The sequence below is a fragment of the Fusarium redolens genome (genome assembly GCF_020744475.1).
Source record: "Fusarium redolens strain MPI-CAGE-AT-0023 chromosome Unknown BKA55scaffold_21, whole genome shotgun sequence".
Lineage (NCBI taxonomy): Eukaryota > Fungi > Ascomycota > Sordariomycetes > Hypocreales > Nectriaceae > Fusarium > Fusarium redolens.
The window spans coordinates 39,225-52,993 of NW_025763684.1; the positions used below are offsets into that span (position 1 = coordinate 39,225).

Consider the following 13,769-nt stretch of genomic DNA (forward strand, 5'->3'; position numbering starts at 1 on the left):
TCGTAAGGGAGGCGCTGAAGCTCAATATGGAATTATTTGGCAGGTTGCTGTCGCATACGAATTCCTCCTTTCTACGCTGGAGAAAGCAAAGACTGAGGCAACACATCGGGTGGAACCTAGCTACTATTCCTCGTGCGTCAATTCGGCCTGGGCCAAGCTCAACAAGTACTACACCGAACTTGATGAGACGCCAATATACTATGCAGCCACGGCTCTCCACCCCGGTATACAGTGGTCGTTCTTGACAAAAGCCTACGGTGAGAAGGAGGAATGGCTTTTCGCGGCACGCCAGCTCATCCAAAAGCTCTGGGAAGAGGAGTATCGCGACCTTCCCGCTCAGTGGGAAATTTCGAGCAGTAACCTTCCTGCCGCGGTGAGGGCGCGTGAGTACAATCCAGTTGATTCCTTCCAAGACGAATTAATATCATCCACCCGCCACGGCCATGACGAAGCCACAGACGAACTGGAAAGGTGGTTGTCTACAAAGCAAGACATATACACTACATACGACAATCCTCTGGAATACTGGTCTGCAAAGAGATTTGAGTATCCGCGAGGGGCGAAAATGGCGATTGACATCCTCTCGGTCCCAGCAATGGCTTCTGAGTGTGAGAGGACCTTTTCTTCCGCTGGTAGTATGGTTTCGCCCAAGAGGTCGCGCTTAGATGCAAGCACAATTGCCGTTACTCAGACGGTAAGGTCGCGGTTACGGGCTGGGCTACTAGAAGCGTATGAAGGTTTGCTGAAGGAGGTGGGCGACGACACGGCCGAGGATTAGCCGACCGTCTATCCACCGAATCTATGTACATCTACATATAGCCTACATCTATCTATCTACATTGCAAATTATGACTAAGCATCTATATCTATCTACATAAGGTGCCGGTAGATAGATGTAGATAGATGATTGCTGTCAGCAATCATCTATCACGTCTCTCAAAAACCTCAGCTGGAGTTAAAAAGCAGGGGGGTTTTGGCTTAAACTTCCTTGTCAGTCAATGGTTGGCTCAACGCACTGCGCAGCCGCTGGTTATGGCTACTTTCCCAAGTTCATGGAGAGGAGAGTGGGGAATTATAACGGACCTAGGGCAAGGCTGAAGATGCCGATATGATGTCTTATTGAGCGAATACAGTAGAGTTTTGTCTATCAAACTGTAGGTTTTTCATGCTTAGATAGTGAAGTACTAAGATGCTATTGGCGTTAGGGACATGATAAAAGGTTACGATCACGCTCTCCATATTCTCGTGTTGTCACTCTCGCACAACCTGGGCGATCTAATAGCCTCATCCATGAGATCCTTGTTGAAAATTCACTATATGCGATTCATGACAAAGATGAAACTATATTCAAACAACGCCACCTTGAGCAGCGCCTTGTGCCCACCGCCCTATCTATGGCCATACTCTATTGTCGGAAGAAATCAGCCTACGGCTTTGCGGACTTTTGATGGCGACCTGTCATCGACTTCATCCATGTTGATAGACATCTCCTACACACTGGAATGATATTGTGCTTCTAGTTTGATGTGAAGATTTGCATAAAGCGTGTATGATGAAAGGGCCTGGAACAACAGGTTTCAATGTGAAGTCGACCGGAACTCATTAAAACCCCGACCAACTTATATTTCGCCTACATAATACTGCCTCTCTAACTGGCGCAGGATCTTTCCAACCACCTCCTCTGCTAGCTTGTCAATATCCTGAGCATCAAATCCTTTCTTCAAAATGACGTTGTCCCAACGGACGTTGCTCCCCTCACTATCCTGGAGAGAGTATTGGTCTTTATTCACAAAACGCAGGTATACATGTCCGCCGGGATCGCCTGGAGATATTGATTGGATTGAATTCTTCAGAGTTCCAACTACACATCGCTCATTGTTCAACTGCAGTCGACGCCTGCGCTGTTTGGTTATTCTATGCTCTGAGCGTCGTGAACGAGCCCGTGGTACTTCTATCACGTAAGTTTGTATGTCCATTTTCAGGTCATGGCTTTGGAAACTCACTTTGTCGATAGCGAGCCATCTTCCTCGAATACTTAGTTGCGGTTCCAGACATACATACATTCGAAAGACGTGTCGTCAAGGTCAGACTCGAGCGGCTGTCGTAGAGATGGTGGGGCGATGCGGGGGGTTTCCCAAACGGCGGCCCATGACTATGGCAGGCTATCCCTTTGAGCGGTACAGCCCTTCAGGAGGTCACTGGCCCCACTTTACTTAGTCACAAGGTTAGTACGTGCGGGGTACAGGAAGTTCGTGAGATATTCAATTTTTGCAAAATACCACCAAAAACTCTTGCTAATTGATATCTATTGAAACGATGAATTCCCCACCAATTCTTGATGAAATACAAGTGAAGGAATATGACTTCGATGATCATAGCTTTCACACACATGCACAGCAAAGAGGCCTAGGTCCCGCCGGAATAATAATTAACCCTCCCGAAGAAGCCGGCGGCCACAGCTTCATCCCTTTCAACGTAGAAGATCGTGACTTTCACATCAACATACTGCCCCCAACACCACTCGAGCTATTCCAGCTTTTTACACCTATATCCCTCGTACAGTCATGGGTCTACTACAGTGAAAGCTGGGTCTCTCATCTTATAGAAATTGGCGTTATTGATAGCTACAACTCGGCCATTCCCAACCACTCGCGGATCAACAAGTGGGACGGGCTCTCGGTTGCGCAAGTGTATATATGGCTCGGGTTGCTGATTTACCTAGGAATTCATAAGGAAAATACGATCAAGAGCTATTGGAGCTCCCCTTCCATAGGTGTTCAGTCCCCCCTGCATTCAGTCATCAAGTTCATGCCTCTATGGAGGTTCGAGATAATTTCACGCTATATACGGACTTTTGACCACACCCTGCTTGACCTACGCAATGAAGAGGATCTTCCGAAGGCATTCCAAGCTGCTGAACCGTGGTCTGATCTGATACAGAAGGTGTCAGCCCAGCTCTATATACCAGGGAATAACGTCACTGTGGATGAGTGTATGGTCCCTTTTACAGGCAGGAGCAAGGATACAACCCTAGTCAAGAATAAGCCTACGCCCGTAGGGTTCAAAGTCTGGTTTATCGTCCAAAACGGCCTCTTTATCCGGTGGCTGTGGCATGTGAAAGCATCACCATATACCGCTGTTATCGTCGAGCTGCCAATGAAGAAGCCGGCTGCCAAGCCGCAACAAGGGAAGAAGGGGAAGGGAAGGCCCAAAGAGACTGTAGCCCTTAGCAATACAGCAGGAGTCGTTATTCACCTAGTTAATATGCTGCCAAAGCAGACATATCACGTCTTTATGGATAACCTCTTCTCCTCGCCCAATCTCTTCCGTGCCCTTCGAGAAGCCGGTTACGGGGCCACAGGCACAGCCCGCCCTAACTGTGGCTTCACCAAGGAGCTCAAGCTTGCAAAAGGGAAGGATAAGGCAGGTGCCTCAGGCTTTAAGTATAATGAAGTAAAGTCGATCCCTACAATTGATGGCCTCGTACGCCCGAGGGACTTATTTATATGCATTTCCCTTACTAATTCGTCCTTCCTAGGTCGCTCAAATCGCTTGGAAGGATAATAGCCTCGTGTTATTTCTCTCTACCGTATACAGCGGTGCCGATGACCAACGCACCCCAAAGAGAAGGAAGAAGCCTGCCGACAAAGGGGCACAATCCAAGCCGATACAGGAGACCTTTGGTGATGCCGTAATAAAGCTTATTCCTATACCGACTGTATCTGCTTCTTATAACGATGAAATGAATCATGTAGACCGAGGAGATCAGATAAGGTCCTATACGAGCTATGGGCACCGATTTCGCCGTGGCCCGTGGCAGGCTCTCCTTTGGTCCTTCCTTCTTGATGTAGCACTTGCGAATAGCTTCATTTTGCAGCTCAAGACCTCACAGCCGCGGTGGCCGCCTTACAAGACCCTCGAGAGCTGGAAGAGGTGCATTCTGACGCCCTATTCATCAAATTTGCCCAAGAAAGCGGCGCAAGGAAGAGACCTCGGGCAGGGAAAGAGGAGGACATGAATGATACCCAGTCACGGCAAAATCACCTGCAAAGAGATATCAATCATGTCAACAGGGGGATATTCTCAGATTGCCTTGCTTGTAAAGGCTTCAGGCAGGGGCAGCCCCGACCTTTTAAGAAAAGGAAGGTTGAAAATACTCTCTTACAGCCGATAACAGCTAATACACGAAGTCGGCATCGAGGAGGCTCAGGTAGGCAGACTTGGTACGGCTGCCGAGTCTGTAAGGTAGCTCTTTGTAACGATCAAAACTGCTGGGACTTTTACCATCATACAAATTAGTATGTGGGGAGAAGTACCGTTAGTTTTATTCATTTTGATTGGTCCTACATCCCTGTCGTGACCCCGCTGAAGGGCTGTACCGCTCAAAGGGATAGCTCAATCTTTTGCCCTGTGGCGTTATGGTTAGGTGCGACTGTTACAGTTTAGAACAGCCATTCAGTAGCAGCTCATACCGAACATGCCGAAGCTTCAAAGCACTAGTGCGCACTTTTAGTTCTCTTTAGATCCGATCTGCCTGTATGTATGTAGTCAGCGGAGAATGCCGAGAGTAGCTTATGTGTTACCGACATACCTAATTAAGATAGTTCCACGCGTTGTGCTGAGCCTCTCACCTGATACAGAACAACTTCACTAAACCTTAGATCTGATTTATGGAAAATATTTACAATTACAGACCGCTAAAGTTAAACCTCGTATTTAATAAACCACACTGCCACAGGCTCTTCGGCGATCCCAGCTCTCCTGCTCTAAAACGTAAGTAGTAATTTGAAATTTCAAGGGACCTGTAGTTTTATGCCACCGGTAGTGGCTCGAGAGTCCACTAGAGACTGAAGTCCCATGTGACCTAGAAACGGTAGGTATGATAGCTAATCAAGCTTTCACACGCCGACCATCCTATGCTATCATCTCATCAACTGTTCCCGGACGATTATCAGACCCCTAAAATGAGATATCCTCGAAAGAAACACATTTTTAGCTTACACGAACAAACTTCTTACACTGGTAACAACTGCAATACTAGCCGCACCATTGTAACCCTAACGTTGTACTACTGCCGAGCGGCAGCATTTTTGGAGATGGGCCTCGGATCCCTGCTACGCTTAACTCCGTTGTTTTAAGCTCCACCCACTTCACCGTTCTTGCTGACGCGATTTCGGGCTAGTAGTGAAACTCTAAAATGCAATAATATTACAAAAATGGGCATCTGCCAACATGTTCCTTGCAGACGCCAAAGCACGTGGCTTGACCTCACGGTACTTTCGGACCTTTTAAAAATCCCGAAAGTGAAAACTTACAAAAGTGCGCTCGGGATTTGGACAGGATTTGAAATCAGACTCTGGGTCTAGTGCGCGGTTCAGGTTAGCTCTAATCTCTAATTCAACGGTGGACATAGGTTTGGCAGTAGATCCCAATTACTGAATAGATGCATCTCGATCTGGCAAAGACAGATGGGAATAGGTTCATATCGACAAGGCAAACAATGCAGAGGTTCCCATTTTTATCGGAATGTCAAGGCTAACAAGCGATTATTGCTATATGGTAAATCTTGGACTGCGCATTATCAAAGTCTAGGTATCGCCGTGAACTGACTGGTGACTGACTAGCCAGAAACTGTGCTTTGATCTGTTTATGATAGCACCTGGCTGCGAAACGCTAACAACGATATTAAGTTTTCAGGGATTTTTTTGACTGCAAGGTCATTAGCGACTATCGTGTCTCGTATTCTATTATGGGAGTTCGGATGAATTGCTCCTCGTACTTGTGATGTTTGAAGTTAGTTTGCAAACCTTCCAACATCCCCTGTCATATTATGACTGGGCTGGACCGCGTATCGGCCAATGGAAGAATAGGTACGCGGCTTCGTGTAGACCTGTGAAGATAATCCGGTCTCGGTATGTTGAATAGATTTAACGTGCTTGGAATGAGTATAAATAACAGCCTGGATCAATCGTCTCATCCTAAATTCTCTTCTTATCACACTCATCACAGTCCTCTATTCACCCACTCTCAACAATTTCACTCTTACAACAAGTCTAACGTCTATCTTTAACTTACACTCAAAATGCACCCTCAGTCGATCTTCAGTGCCTTCATGGCTCTTGCTGCCACTGGAATGGCTGCTCCCACCGAGGCCCTCAACCACCTCCACGCCCGCGCCGTGGTCAACCATGACTCCCTCAATCCCATAGGCAAAACTATCCGAAACGATAAGGTCGGCGCCGCTATCGATAGGTGGCAGCCTTTGCTCCACATTGCCGACGGTTGTCAGCCATACACTGCTGTTGACGCCAACGGCAACGTCAGGTACGTAATCCATCGTTCAGGCCGGATTGATCTCAAAGCTTACCTTGCAAATAGCGGTGGACTTCAGGACAGTGGTAGCAAGACTGGTGGCTGTAAGGACACGACCAAGGGCCAGACTTATGCACGTGCCGGCATGCACAACGGCAAGCTGGCCATCATGTACGCTTGGTACTGGCCCAAGGACCAGCCTGCTGATGGCAATCTCGTCAGTGGCCATCGCCATGATTGGGAGAACGTCGTCGTCTTCATCGACAACTATGAGTCTCCATCGGCTACCCTCTACGCTGCTGCTGCCTCCGGCCACGGTGACTACAAGAAGACTAAGAACCCCCAGAGGAGCGGCAATAATGTCATGGCTGAGTATTTTACCAGCCTTGGTAAGAACCACGAGCTCCAGTTCAAGACTAGCCCCGGCCGTACCTACTGGATTTATGAGTGGACTGCCATGACCCCCGCTGCTCGCCAGGGTCTCATTACCGGCCCTTCGGGTAACCCTGATGAGCCATGGGGTAGTGCCAACGTCCCTTTCATCGACGCTAACTTTGGAAACAACCTCGCCAAGGCCTGGTCTTGAAGGACCTGAGGAGGGGAGTAGAAACGATTGGCCTTTTCTTTCTCTTACTAGATCTTCCGACTTTTCCTGACAGATGATCTTGAAAATTGACTGGGTTCCCATTTCCTCATGAGTTATGGGACTGGTAGTGTTTTTTATAACAGACGAGTAGTTTTATATACTGCACTGGTAGTTTCAAATCCCTCGCCCGCAACTTGCCCGCCTTTCTATCTTCAGATTGGCCACCCAGCTCCTTCACTGGCTGTATATCTGTTGAAAGTCCCTTGTTCACGCCGAAGATGGCTGACTTGAAATTTAAGAAGTCACTTTCTGTAACATGCATCATCTTGCCGCAAAGACCGTGTTTGGAGTAAACAATCACCATAGCACTTTCGATGGCAACAGCAATGATTAATGAAGACCAGCGCAGGTCAGAACGTCCCTATGCGGAATACTTGGATCATGATAGTTCTATTCATGGGTTTGGTATTTTGCAGTAACATGGCCTGGGCCGCCTAGCTGCTCTCGAGGAAAGGGTCAAGCAAAAGCTCAAAGCCATCCTCCACTGCCTCGATCACAACTTGATCGGTAGTTTCTTTGTGTTGGTTCCTGGTTTGAATGTTGTGGATGTTGCGGATGAACGGGTTGCCAAGAACACCAGCGTGTGGCGCATAATAAAGGAAGAAACCTTTGTCATCACCTGTTCGATGGCGGACTCGTCTCCATGGACGCGTTCAACGAAGAGCTCCTTCATCACATCCAAGTCATGAGTAAAGTGATCAGTGAAGCAGGTTCCCGATCCAAAACGTACGTACTTCTACAAAGGTTTGGCTAGAAGCATACACATTTAACCCTGACGCTTACTTCTAATACACCCCATATTAGGCTTAATTGTATACCACATCGCTAGTAGCATGCCGCCTGCCAGTGGCTAGTGATGTTGTACAGTATGTACAACCGTGTTGTACATACGTACGTACAGAAAGAAAAAGTACGTACAATGGGATCCACAATACTCCTAATAGGGGAATATGTGGGTCATATTGTACAAATACGGGGGACTGTACAAAACTCTGTTGGCTGAGCAGCTCAACACACTCTGCCATTCTCTCCCGATTGAAGGTATCGCCAAAAAGATGGCGCCCACCCAAGCTAATGCTGCCTTCGTTTGGCGACAGTTTATCGACATCGGCCGCTCAAACTCCAAGAAAAGCAAGCGACAGCTGCCGTCATGCCAAAAGGATTTTGCAGCGACCTCTGTTGGGAGGCCGAAAGAGCATCTCGCTGCGTGTGAGAAATGGCAAGCCAAGCAGCGACAAGAGCGTCAAGCTCAAGATAACGCTGGCTATCTTCCCTCATATTCAGAAGCTATACAAAAGAAGATAGCCGAGGTCGGAATTCAGCATATCTTGCAGGACGAGAGTCACAGTTACGCCTATGATGCCGCCGCTGCTGTAATCGCCGGCGGTCGGCCCTTCAGCCTCTTCGAGAGCCGCCGTTGGCGTTATTTCTTCACTCGCATTAAGCCTGGCTGGAAGCCTCCTAGCCGCGCCGCCATCACGAGAATTCTTCCCGACTTCTATCAGGAACTCTATGACGAGGTTTTCAAACGCATTACCAGCTCAGAATGGTTCAACATCATATTTGACGCTTCCGATAATGTCTCGGGTCACAGAATCATTAATATCTCGGTACAGCTACCAGAAGGCCCAGCCTTCTACTGGAAAACGTTTGACACGGGAGACGAACAGCACACAGCGGAGAATTGGGTAAAGCTAATATGGGGAGAAATGCAGCAACTGTGCGGCGGTGATCCCTCCAGAATCAATTCTATCTGTACAGATACCGAAAACACGATGCGCTCTGTACACGGCTTGCTAGGGAGATTCCCAGAGCTCTCACATATCAACTTCTCTCTATGCGATTCTCACGGCCTTCAGCTTCTAATTAAAGATATCCTTCTTCTTCCATTCTTTGAGGATCTCTGTAATAACGTCAGAACCCTTCTCAAGTTCTTCTCACGGTCTAAATTACAATTGCAAAGATTGAGAATGTGCCAACACACAAGGTGGAACGGAGTAACTCGCGCGCTGATCAGAAGGAACCGGTAAATTGTTAGCTGTGACTGAGAAATCGATATACTAACTCGCTCGTTCCGAATAGTATAATTACAGGCTGGGGTTCTCAGTACAATTCTTTCTTCTCCCTCCTCCGTTCTCGAGACCCTGCCAGAGACTGGTCTATTCGAAAAGATGTACGGGATGGGCTGCGATCTCAAGATTGCCCCGTTCTCCTGCCCGAAGCGATTCGAATCATCAAAGACAACAGCTTCTGACTAAAACTGGAGGCTGCGATTGCTGTGCTAAAACCCGTGAACGAATTTCAACACGCTTCCGAGGCTGATGGGGCGGGAATCGCACACGTTGTAAATCGCTGGCTGCAAATCAAAAGCAAATGGTCTGAGATGGGAGAGGCTGATCAGTTTCCTGATATTCCGTGGGACGACATTGACGCTATATTCAAAGCCCGGCTCGATAAGCAAACGTACGATATACAGTGGATCGCCGATGCCCTCCGGCCTGATACAACAGGTCCAAATTCGAAACTGCCGCCTAGCGTCTTTGCGCGCGTACAAGAGTATTTGCAGAAACAGCTGAAAAACAACGACGAATATCACCGTGCCCTTTCCGAATTCACACACTTGCGAATGCGTACAGGCGGCCCAGACGGCTTGTTTAATAAGCACAGCGCTGTATACGATGATAGCTTCAAGCCAGCAATGGCGTGGCAGTGCCTCCTCAACCAGGGCTCGATTCTGGCTAGAGTAGCCGTGAAGGTAATGAACACGCTTGCGAACTCTGTGCCCTCAGAACAAAGTTTCTCTGCTATTAGTTTCATACATACGAAAGCTCGAAATCGCCTTACGCCCATACACGCTGACATGCAGGCCTTCATTTTTATGAACGACCGCGTATTAGATCGCCTTAAGGATCAGAAGTACGCCCATAAAAAGCGCTGGGCGGATCTTGAGGAGAGGGACTGGCTAGAACTCGAAGATTCATATCTCGAGTTATCTGTGAATGCGCAGGGCAAGAAGGTCTGGATGGATGGTGTGATGGCCTCCACCAGTGGAGATTTTGAGTGGGAGGGTGTATTACAGTCGACGGGTGATATATTGAGGGTTGGCACTGAGGTGGAATCAGAGGTTTGAGGCCAGAAGACGAGGACCGTGAGAAGCCTACTAAGTTACCAGTATTACCTAAAAAGGAAGGGGGAAATTCGTATGGTACATATTTGTACGTACAATAAAGTTGTACGTACGTACAGCGGCTAAAATACAGTACGTACGTACGTACGTGTACAAGAAATTGCATCACTAGTGGTGTCATCATCATCGTCGCCTTCCAGCATATCCCCAGCATCAACGTCAGCGTCAGGACCAACATCGACGAGCCAGGGAGGCCATGATGCTCTGTATAGTGCTGGCTTGAAAAGACTACGAGAGGCCCTCGAGGCCAAGTACGACCTTGTCAACATCGGCCATGTGTCCTACGCACTGGCCGTCGACGTCCATTGTACAGCAGGGAGTACACAACCAGACGGCGGAAGAGGGCCCACCGTCTGCCTACTCGCCGATCGCAATCGGGTTGCTGGCGAGTTTTATGGAAGCAACTACTCCTTCTATCCTCTCGGTTTCCACCCAGCAACAGCAGAACATCACATATTAACCGACTCAAACTAGACACTCGATACAGTATAAGACTTACTAATACCCGAGAAATTTATAATATAAGAGATTGAGATTCACTGTATCTAATTGCTTATTACTTCTTCTTGCTTATTGTCTAGATATTCTTCATAGAAGAGGTTGACCTTGTCGTCGACCCCTAAGTATTACAGCCAATTAGAATCTAGTGGATACATGGGGCATCTATTCAGCCAATTGCCGAATTTCGCGGGCAAGATCCATCCATTTTTGGATATATGGGGCATCCATTTAGCCAATCACTGAATTTCGCGGGCAAAATCCGTCCATTTTTAGCTAGTGCAAAATTACCCCACCCTAGATCTTACGTAAGGCACACTACGACGCAATGCATTGAACAGATCGCATATTGTCGCACTGGATGTGCTTAAAATGGATTGAAGGTCGGGTCATTCATAAGGAGCAGTAGTAGTGAGTTGATTGGTTCTATCTTCTGTGTGGGGTATTCCATCCCACAGGTTTTACTTTAAATCACCCAGCTTGATTACTAAGGGCTGTTGTTCCTGAGGCTCGTTGTGACCATGCCCGGCCTGCGACAGATAGGTAGGCTGATGTCTTGTTTAAGTTGTATCGAATGACTGGTGTTATCTCAGCTAGAAAGCTCATTTTTTACATAAGCCGGTATTTAGCCATAATGTTACGGCTTGGTTCACCGTAGGCTGCTATAAGCAGCTGCAAGAACCACTGTAATTGCTACAATAGCGGTTATAGTCCAATTTTTTGCCCTGTGGCGTGATGGTTAGGTGCGACCGTTACACACCGGCAGCAAGGCATTTAATCACCAGGCAATTAGATTCCTAAATCGCGTCAACTATCTGATCTAGAGGAATATATTATTATGTAGTTTATTCTTAAACTAGATTTATAAGGGTTTCCCCTGTAACTGTATTTTATTAAAGAAATAGCTAATTCTCTCCTTGCCGACCGGAATACGTAACCAATTAGCAAGCGCTAGGCTTATAACATAATAAAACGATACCTAAAGGTTAAGATATATTTCTTTTATAAATATAATTACTAGAGAGCCAAATATAAAGATCTAATTATTATTAGTAAATAGTTTAAGCTTAGTTACTAGTTAACAAATTATAAAGTGCGGCGCATGCCTATCACATACGCCAAGGTAAGGAACAAGAGTCATAATTAGTTTTCTATAAAAAGGATAAATATTTTATAAACGATTACTTAACCGAGGAATATAGATTAATACGTATTATTAGTCGAAGTTGTATTCTTATTAGTAATCGCGCCTAGATAGTATATTCTCTAATTGCTCATGACGCTTTAAACCATGTTCGAAGTCGCAATATGCCGTTTGGTCACCCCGGGCGTACGCTTCATACACCCCGGCAACGCCCCGAGCCGCGATCGGGAGTTCCTGGCGCCAGGGTTCCCAGGCCCAGGGAATGTCTCGAACCATGCCAGTGGAGAAGTCATGCAGCTCGATCTTGATAGCCCCGGAAGCCATAGTTCGAGGGGTTGTTCCTCCTTCGGCAGTAAACTTGAGCTCACCTTTTTCCCCTGAAATAGTCCATGTGAGATTAGGTTCGCCAGGAAATGGCGGGCCTCGGTGGAAAGTGATGAAAACTGTTGCGCCATTCTCAATGTATTGGGAAGGTCTTAGTAGGGCGCTTACGGAGACAAGATCTGGTACATCAGACTCGACAGTCCCAACCATGACACCCGTCTTCGAAGTAAGTCCAACTTTGGGCCGCTGTAGCTGTAGCTTACTGCGGATATCATAGGTGTCCCCGAGCGCATATTGCAGGAACTCCCACACTGAGAAGTGTTAACCTAACAAGAGTGGAATCTTGAGGAACCGAGAATGAGTGAAACTTACAGTGGCCGAATCCGATGGTGATCGCATTGCCTCCCACGGCTATCTGAGTAAAGTACCTCAAAGACTCTGGAACGGCGTTGTGGTTGCCCGTGCCTCCCCATGACTTCATGTCCGAGCTGAGGACCTTGCCGATGAGGCCGTCTTCTAACAATTTCCGCACCCCGTTAATAGGGGCAGTGACAGGACCCTGCAGTCCGACCACGCATTTAATATTCTGCATCCTGGCCAAGCTGGCAAGCCCCCGTACCTGAGAGATATTTGAAGCGAGTGGCCACTCTACAAATACCGCCTTGCCGGCAGAGATGCTGGGCTTGATAGTCTCGTAATGGCGGTCAACACGAGTGCTGCATACTACCAAGTCAATATTGGCATCCTGAGCAAGGTCGCTGGGATCGCCGTATGCTCGAGTGTCCGAGGGCAGGCCAAATGTCTTGATCGTCGAATGTGCTGACTCTACGCTCGAGTTGCAAAGGGCGACAATCTTGTAGTGAGCCTTGCCGTGACGGGAGAGGAGGTAGGGCAGGTAGGCTGCGGCGGCCCAGCTGCCGAGGTTAGCAGACAGGATGATGATTCCTAGCCGCATTGGAGCCATGGCATCGGTATGTTGGTGACTAAGTCTGAATTTAATCAGGAGGATTCTGACAGATCCAATGCTGGTGTGGGCAGTGATCGAACCAGCAGGGCCAATTTTCTGTAAAAGGTTTACAGTCCTACGATGATGGCGTTCGAGTAGGCCTGCTTTTATTAACGCAATTTTGCTTCAAGAAACACCTGACCTGCCACGCCTGACGCTTGGTTCATATTGCCCTTACTTCCGCCACTCCGAGCGAGGCTGATATATCTTAGATATGAATCAATAACTACTTCTTATTTCATTTACGTAACATAGTAATAGAAGTCCTTGCAGTTCTTACACCTACAAGTCGAGGCTTGGCAATCATTACACTGGTTTGCCTACCTTGCATGATTCTTTGCTACGTAGCACTCTGCAAGGATGCGCCAATCTAGCACTGCCGCTATCAAGGACCACCATGCTATTGAGTAAAAGAGAGTGCCCCCCTAAGAGCTCTACGAGTACTGATTCCTACCTATCACCTTAACGCTTGAAGTCCGCCCTCTGTGTAATTAGCGCGTCAGTAGGTTGCAGTAGCGCTAAACGTTAATAGAGGTACACCTACTTACAGCATTGGGCATACCGAGACATGGGGACCCAGGCTCTGCGTTGACTGTGAGTTCTTCGGCTTTCCGGAGAGGGTCGTTTAGATAACAGACAGCTCGATTGAATC

General features: G+C 47.6%; 3 protein-coding genes across 3 annotated transcripts; 1 reads left to right on the forward strand and 2 right to left on the reverse strand.

Moving 5' to 3' along the window:
• Positions 1 to 1,562: 1,562 nt before the first annotated feature.
• BKA55DRAFT_196385 (uncharacterized protein) lies at positions 1,563 to 2,134 on the reverse strand. Its single transcript, XM_046185095.1, has 2 exons — positions 2,004 to 2,134; positions 1,563 to 1,948 (listed from the first exon to the last, which is right to left on the reverse strand). The coding sequence occupies exons 1-2, from the start codon at positions 2,053 to 2,055 to the stop codon at positions 1,620 to 1,622; spliced, it is 381 nt and encodes a 126-aa protein (XP_046043328.1). The 5' UTR covers positions 2,056 to 2,134; the 3' UTR covers positions 1,563 to 1,619.
• A 3,872-nt stretch (positions 2,135 to 6,006) lies between these two features.
• BKA55DRAFT_667497 (necrosis and ethylene inducing peptide) lies at positions 6,007 to 7,043 on the forward strand. The gene is made up of 2 exons (XM_046197841.1): positions 6,007 to 6,324; positions 6,379 to 7,043. The coding sequence occupies exons 1-2, from the start codon at positions 6,083 to 6,085 to the stop codon at positions 6,896 to 6,898; spliced, it is 762 nt and encodes a 253-aa protein (XP_046043329.1). The 5' UTR covers positions 6,007 to 6,082; the 3' UTR covers positions 6,899 to 7,043.
• A 4,837-nt stretch (positions 7,044 to 11,880) lies between these two features.
• Positions 11,881 to 13,075, reverse strand: BKA55DRAFT_525411 (uncharacterized protein; the record flags this gene model as incomplete). The annotated part of the gene is made up of 2 exons (XM_046188757.1): positions 11,881 to 12,422; positions 12,484 to 13,075. The coding sequence occupies 2 exons, from the start codon at positions 13,073 to 13,075 to the stop codon at positions 11,881 to 11,883; spliced, it is 1,134 nt and encodes a 377-aa protein (XP_046043330.1).
• Between the last annotated feature and the right edge of the window lie 694 nt (positions 13,076 to 13,769).